This window comes from Lepidochelys olivacea (genome assembly GCF_965140295.1).
Source record: "Lepidochelys olivacea isolate rLepOli2 genome assembly, chromosome: 1".
Taxonomy (NCBI): Eukaryota; Metazoa; Chordata; order Testudines; family Cheloniidae; genus Lepidochelys; species Lepidochelys olivacea.
Genome location: NC_140411.1, coordinates 303905280 through 303913242, shown reverse-complemented (window position 1 = coordinate 303913242; position 7963 = coordinate 303905280). Strand labels below are relative to the sequence as shown.

At 47.6% G+C, this 7963-nt stretch overlaps 1 protein-coding gene across 1 annotated transcript; it reads right to left on the bottom strand.

The window, feature by feature from the left end:
- Positions 1 to 633: 633 nt before the first annotated feature.
- On the bottom strand, positions 634 to 7618 carry LOC311524066 (uncharacterized protein; the record flags this gene model as incomplete). Its single annotated transcript, XM_084634826.1, has 3 exons — positions 7175 to 7618; positions 6377 to 6586; positions 634 to 788 (listed from the first exon to the last, which is right to left on the bottom strand). Exons 1-3 carry the CDS (start codon positions 7578 to 7580, stop codon positions 634 to 636), a joined length of 771 nt encoding a protein of 256 aa, XP_084490952.1. The 5' UTR covers positions 7581 to 7618.
- Between the last annotated feature and the right edge of the window lie 345 nt (positions 7619 to 7963).

Genomic DNA, 7963 nt, shown 5'->3' with positions numbered 1-7963 from the left:
GCTGCAAATATCACACATGCCACTAGGCTGAAGGTGAAAGCCAATGTCATCGCTGCTAAAATTTGTGGACATCAAAACAGCCAGTGGACAAACAGTACTGCAGACAAGTCCGGCATGAGCTTCAGCAGGTAGTGTCCACATGCGCTCAAGCATCCCAGTGGTCTGGATTGTTCACAAGTAAGGAGATTGATGCAGCCATTGTAGCCATGAAATTGGGAAATACAATGGGAAAAGGTGGTGTTTATCCTGAGTTCCTACATAACCTGGGTCCCCCGGCACAGAAATGGATGATGCAGCTTTTCCTCAACATCCTGGAGGCTGGTGAAATGCCCTGTATGAGGAGAGAAGCCAAGGTCATTGCACTCATAAAGCCTGGAAAACTTGCAGATCACCCTTCTAGTTATAAGCCAATCTCTTTCTTGAGCTTCACCTATAAAATGATCCTGAACCAAATCAGGCCCACTGTGGAGCCTACCCAAGGAGAAAACTGGTTTTCGACCGCACAGAAGTTGCTCTGACCAGGACCTGGCCCTCAGTACAAACATCGAGACTGGATTCCAATGAAAACTAAAGACTAGTACTGCTTTCATTGATCTCTCAGAGGCATATGACACAGTCTGGAAGGATGATCTGCTACTGAAATTGGCCAAAGTGATCCCCTGCGTACGGATTATCAAGCTGCTCAACACCAGGCTTAGCAGCCAAAGAAGGCATGTATACCTCAGAGGTCAAACCAGCAAGCTGCCCACTTTTGCATAAGGAGCTACCACAAGATTCTGTACTTGCACCTACAAGTACAGAATGTGTACTTCAATGTGTACACAAGTGATATGCCTGAAACAGTAGCACAGAAGTTTACATGTGCTGATGATTTGGCACTCGCACCTCAAGCCCGGAGCTTTAAAGAACTTGAAGTGACCCTTACATCTGACCTTAAGATCATGGAGAAATACTTCCAAAAGTGGCAACCAAGACCAAATCCAAGCGAATTGGCAGTCTCTACTTTCTACATTGACAATACCATCACACAAAACATGCTAACTGTTGAGTTTTATGGTGAAACTGTGCATTATGACCCAAAGCCAACATATCTTGGTGTCATTATTAGCCTGACACTGACCTTTCATGACCACCTCAAAAAAGTAACCTCTAAAGCACACTCGCATCAACATTATTCAAAAGTTAGCAGGAACAAGTTGGGGATCACTTGCCCTGGTTCTGAGAACATTGGCCTTGGCCCTAGTGTACTCATTTCCAGTGCACTGTGCACTGCAATGGACAAGAAGCTGCCATACCCAACTTGTGGAAAGGCAGCTGAATCAGACCACTTGAATCATCCTGGGAAATTTAAAATCAACACCCTTACCATGGCTTTCTGTATTAGCAAACATCACACCTCCAGCTATCCACTGAGATATAGACACAGCACGAGAACTTAAATCCGCTGAAGACTACCCAGAAAGAACTTCCCATGTGGCATGTTATGGATAACATACCCCAACAGTGCCTGAAATTGTGAAAACCATTAAGGACCACACTGGACCACCTCATGTCTCTGTATCCGGCAAGAGAATAGCAAAGTGTCCAGACCTTATCTGCTGTTCCAAACAAGCACATTATTACTGAACCAACAAGCCACCCTCCTGGTTTTGAACTGCCATGCAGATTTTGGACCACATTAAACTGCATTCAAACAAACCATGGAAGATGCAGCTACTTATAATTCTGAAGAGGGGACTCTTATTCTGGACTAAGGCCATGTCTACACTTACCAGGGATCAACGCTGCTGCGATCGATGCACTAGGGTCGATTTAGCGGATCTAGTGAAGGCCCGCTAAATCAACCACAGAGTGCTCTCCAGTTGATTCAGATACTCCAGCTTCCCGAGAAGAGTAAGGTAAGTCGCCACTGTAGTAAGTCGACCTAAACTACATCGAGTCCTGCTACGTTATTCACATAGCTGGAGTAGCGAAGCGTAGGTCAACTTACCCTGGTAGTGTAGACAAGGCCTAAGAGTGCCCATGCAGGGAGTTAGGTATAGCTATTCTGGAATAACTCCCCACGTAGACAAGCCTTCAGAGGGAAGAATGCCACCTGCGTAACACTAATACCATTTTCTGAAGTGCCTGGGGGTTTTCCTTGGAAATCTCCCCTCCAAGGACTGACCAAATCGAAGCCTCCTTTGTGTGTGAGACATGAGGAGATCACACAGTGAAGAGGCATGTCTGCAGTTAAACCCATTAACTAAAGTTCAGCCAAAAAAAAAAAAAAGAGAGAGAGAGAGAGACAGAGAGATGTTTTAGTGTTGTTATACTGCATCTTCATGACAGGAAACATTTGGAAAGAAGATATCATCTCACCAGGAGTGTTTCTGGGTAAAAAAGTTGAAGGAAAATACAGTAACTTCTGAATTTTAATGACATTGTACTAGGTGGAGCTCTGTGTAGAGAGAGGAAATGGTTTGGATTGTGAATACAATTGTGTGTAATTAGGAGCCACTAAAATAACTTTTGTATAAATGATACTGAGTTTCTGAGGATGAAGCATAACTTTGTAAAATGAGAGACCTAAAATTAGGCGTAATGCTTAATGAATAATAGATAGCTGGAAGGTTTTGAACAGTGTCTGTGGAATGTAGAATTTCTGCTTTTCTATGTAGCTAGTACAAAAAAGAAGCTGTCTTCAGTTCTTCAAACAACCTTAACGTTTTGAACGACACTTCAAAAATCAAATAGAAATGGGAATATTATCTCCCTTATTAACATTTGTGGTGTAGTGTTGTTTGCTGTAGTTTAAAACTCCAAACAGCCAAGGGAAAGCACAGAAAAGGCTAAAGCGCATATAAAGCTGTTAATTAATAGAAGAAAAATAAACTCATTATCTGTGTATCTGTCTATCTCTGTGTATTGCTAACTAGCTAGCTCAGGGCTTTCTATAGCACCTGTCACCAGAGTATCTAAAGTCTGATCTGAATTAGTTACTATAATACATATATCTGAATTTGTGATCAGCTAAATATACATACTTGGTTAAATATTAATTGAACAATGATCACTTATTCAGTTCAAGTACCCACAAAATATATACAGTGTACCTAAATCTGTGATTGTCCAAATATATACACCCGTGGAAATGCCTTGCAGGAGGAATTTCATACTAGTTTCAGAATAAACACAATACAGTATATTAGTTACCATGCTGGCAACCGGCAGGGGACAACTGAGTTCTAACCAGGTGCCTTGCTTTAACTGTATTTGTAAGGGTATGTCTACACTACGGAATAAGGTCGAATTTATAGAAGTCGGTTTTTTAGAAATCGGTTTTATATATTCGAGTGTGTGTGTCCCCACAGAAAATGCTCTAAGTGCATTAAGTGCATTAACTCGGCGGAGCGCTTCCACAGTACCGAGGCTAGAGTCGACTTCCGGAGCGTTGCACTGTGGGTAGCTATCCCACAGTTCCCGCAGTCTCCGCTGCCCATTGGAATTCTGGGTTGAGATCCCAATGCCTGATGGGGCTAAAACATTGTCGCGGGTGGTTATGGGTACATATCGTCAGGCCCCCGTTCCCTCCCTCCCTCCGTGAAAGCAAGGGCAGACAATCGTTTCGCGCCTTTTTTCCTGAGTTACCTGTGCAGACGCCATACCACGGCAAGCATGGAGCCCGCTCAGGTAACCATCACCCTATGACTCCTGGGTGCTGGCAGACGCGGTACGGCATTGCTACACAGTAGCAGCAACCCCTTGCCTTGTGGTAGCAGACGGTACAGTACAACTGGTAGCCGTCATCGTCATGTCCGAGGTGCTCCTGGCCACGTCGGCTGGGAGCGCCTGGGCAGACATGGGCGCAGGGACTAAATTTGGAGTGACTTGACCAGGTCATTCTCTTTAGTCCTGCAGTCAGTCCTATTGAACCATCTTATGGTGAGCGGGCAGGCGATACGGACTGCTAGCAGTCATACTGTACCATCTTCTGCCAGGCAGGCAGGAGATGAGGATTGCCAGCAGTCTTATTGTACCATCTTCTGCCGAGCAGCCATGAGATGTGGATGGCATGCAGTCCTTCTGCACCGTCTGCTGCCAGCCAAAGATGTAAAAGATAGATGGAGTGGGTCAAAACAAGAAATAGACCAGATTTGTTTTGTACTCATTTGCCTCCTCCCCTGTCTAGGGGACTCATTCCTCTAGGTCACACTGCAGTCACTCACAGAGAAGGTGCAGCAAGGTAAATCTAGCCATGTATCAATCAGAGGCCAGGCTAACCTCCTTGTTCCAATAAGAACAATTACTTAGGTGCACCATTTCTTATTGGAACCCTCCGTGAAGTCCTGCCTGAAATACTCATTGATGTACAGGCACACCCTTTGTTGATTTTAGCTCCCTGAAGCCAACCCTGTAAGCCGTGTCGTCAGTCGCCCCTCCCTCCATCAGAGCAACGGCAGACAATCGTTCCGCGCCTTTTTTCTGTGCGGACGCCATACCAAGGCAAGCATGGAGGCCGCTCAGCTCACTTTGGCAATTAGGAGCACATTAAACACCACATGCATTATCCAGCAGTATATGCAGCACCAGAACCTGGCAAAGCGATACCGGGCGAGGAGGCGACGTCAGCGCAGTCCCGTGAGTGATCAGGACATGGACACAGATTTCTCTGAAAGCATGGACCCTGCCAATGCATGCATCATGGTGCTAATGGGGCAGGTTCATGCTGTGGAACGCCGATTCTGGGCTTGGGAAACAAGCACAGACTGGTGGGACCGCATAGTGTTGCAGGTCTGGGACGATTCCCAGTGGCTGCGAAACTTTCGCATGCGTAAGGGCACTTTCATGGAACTTTGTGACTTGCTTTCCCCTACCCTGAGGCGCATGAATACCAAGATGAGAGCAGCCCTCACAGTTGAGAAGCGAGTGGCGATAGCCCTGTGGAAGCTTGCAACGCCAAACAGCTACCGGTCAGTTGGGAATCAATTTGGAGTGGGCAAATCTACTGTGGGGGCTGCTGTGATGCAAGTAGCCCACGCAATCAAAGATCTGCTGATATCAAGGGTAGTGACCCTGGGAAATGTGCAGGTCATAGTGGATGGCTTTGCTGCAATGGGATTCCCTAACTGTGGTGGGGCCATAGACGGAACCCATATCCCTATCTTGGCACCGGAGCACCAAGCCGCCGAGTACATAAACTGCAAGGGGTACTTTTCGATAGTGCTGCAAGCTCTGGTGGATCACAAGGGACGTTTCACCAACATCAACGTGGGATGGCCAGGAAAGATGCATGATGCTCGCATCTTCAGGAACTCTGGTCTGTTTCAAAAGCTGCAGGAAGGGACTTTATTCCCAGACCAGAAAATAACTGTTGGGGATGTTGAAATGCCTATATGTATCCTTGGGGACCCAGCCTACCCCTTAATGCCATGGCTCATGAAGCCGTACACAGGCAGCCTGGACAGTAGTCAGGAGCTGTTCAACTACAGGTTGAGCAAGTGCAGAATGGTGGTAGAATGTGCATTTGGACGTTTAAAGGTGCGCTGGAGCAGTTTACTGACTCACTTAGACCTCAGCGAAACCAATATTCCCACTGTTATTACTGCTTGCTGTGTGCTCCACAATATCTGTGAGAGTAAGGGGGAGACGTTTATGGCGGGGTGGGAGGTTGAGGCAAATCGCCTGGCTGCTGGTTACGCGCAGCCAGACACCAGGGCGGTTAGAAGAGCACAGGAGGGCGCGGTACGCATCAGAGAAGCTTTGAAAACCAGTTTCATGACTGGCCAGGCTACAGTGTGAAAGTTCTGTTTGTTTCTCCTTGATGAAACCCCCCGCCCCTTGGTTCACTCTACTTCCCTGTAAGCTAACCCCCCGCCCCTCCTCCCTTCAATCACCGCTTGCAGAGGCAATAAAGTCATTGCTGCTTCACATTCATGCATTCTTTATTCATTCATCACACAAATAGGGAGATGACTACCAAGGTAGTCCAGAAGGGGTGGTGGAGGAGGGAAGGAAAATGCTACACAGCACTTTAAGCACAGCACTTTAAAAGTTTACAACTTTAAAATTTATTGAATGACAGCCTTCTTTTTTTTTGGGCAATCCTCTGTGGTGGAGTGGCTGGTTGGCCGGAGGCCCCCCCACCGCGTTCTTGGGCGTCTGGGTGTGGAGGCTATGGAACTTGGGGAGGAGGGCGGTTGGTTACACAGGGGCTGCAGTGGCAGTCTGTGCTCCAGCTGCCTTTGCTGCAGCTCAACCATACACTGGAGCATACTGGTTTGGTCCTGCAGCAGCCTCAGCATTGAATCCTGCCTCCTCTCATCACGCTGATGCCACATTTGAGCTTCAGCCCTGTCTTCAGCCCGCCACTTACTCTCTTCAGCCCGCCACTTACTCTCTTCAGCCCGCCACCTCTCCTCCCGGTCATTTTGTGCTTTCCTGCACTCTGACATTATTTGCCTCCACGCATTCGTCTGTGCTCTGTCAGTGTGGGAGGACAGCATGAGCTCGGAGAACATTTCATCGCGAGTGCGTTTTTTTTTCTTTCTAAGCTTCACTAGCCTCTGGGAAGGAGAAGATCCTGTGGTCATTGAAACACATGCAGCTGGTGGAGAAAAAAAAAGGGACAGCGGTATTTAAAAAGACACATTTTATAAAACAGTGGCTACACTCTTTCAGGGTAAACCTTGCTGTTACAATTACATACATAGCACATGTGCTTTCTTTACAAGGTCGCATTTTGCCTCCTCCCACCGCGTGACTACCCCCTCAACCTTCCCCCCTCCCTGTGGCTAATAGCGGGGAACATTTCTGTTTAGCCACAGGCAAACAGCCCAGCAGGAATGGGCTCCTCTGAGTGTCCCCTGAAGAAAAGCACTCTATTTCAACCAGGTGACCATGAATTATATCTCACTCTCCTGAGGATAACACAGAGAGATAAAGAACGGATTTCGATTGAATGCCAGCAAACATACACTGCAATGCTTTGTTCTACAATGATTCCCGAGTATGTGTTACTGGCCTGGAGTGGTAAAGTGTCCTACCATGAAGGACGCAATAAGGCTGCCCTCCCCAGAAACCTTTTGCAAAGGCTTTAGGACTACATCTAGGAGAACCGCAAATGCCAGGGCAAAGTAATCCTTTCACATGCTTGCTTTTAAACCATGTATAGTATTTTAAAAGGTACACTCACCAGAGGTCCCTTCTCCGCCTGCTGGGTCCAGGAGGCAGCCTTGGGTGGGTTCGGGGGGTACTGGCTCCAGGTCTAGGGTGAGAAACAGTTCCTGGCTGTCGGGAAAACCGATTTCTCCACTTGCTTGCTGTGAGCTATCTACAACCTCCTCCTCATCATCATCTTCTTCGTCCCCAAAACCTGCTTCCGTATTGCCTCCATCTCCATTGAAGGAGTCAAACAACACGGCTGGGGTAGTGGTGGCTGAACCCCCTAAAATGGCATGCAGCTCATCATAGAAGCGGCATGTTTGGGGCTCTGACCCAGAGCGGCTGTTCGCCTCTCTGGTTTTCTGGTAGGCTTGCCTCAGCTCCTTCAGTTTCACGCGGCACTGCTTCGGGTCCCTGTTATGGCCTCTGTCCTTCATGCCCTGGGAGATTTTCACAAAGGTTTTGGCATTTCGAAAACTGGAACGGAGTTCTGATAGCACGGATTCCTCTCCCCATACAGCGATCAGATCCCGTACCTCCCGTTCGGTCCATGCTGGAGCTCTTTTGCGATTCTGGGACTCTATCATGGTCACCTGTGCTGATGAGCTCTGCATGGTCACCTGCAGCTTGCCACGCTGGCCAAACAGGAAATGAGATTCAAAAGTTCGCGGTTCTTTTCCTGTCTACCTGGCCAGTGCATCTGAGTTGAGAGTGCTGTCCAGAGCGGTCATAATGGAGCACTCTGGGATAGCTCCCGGAGGCCAATACCATCGAATTGTGTCCACAGTACCCCAAATTCGAGCCGGCAACGTCGATTTAA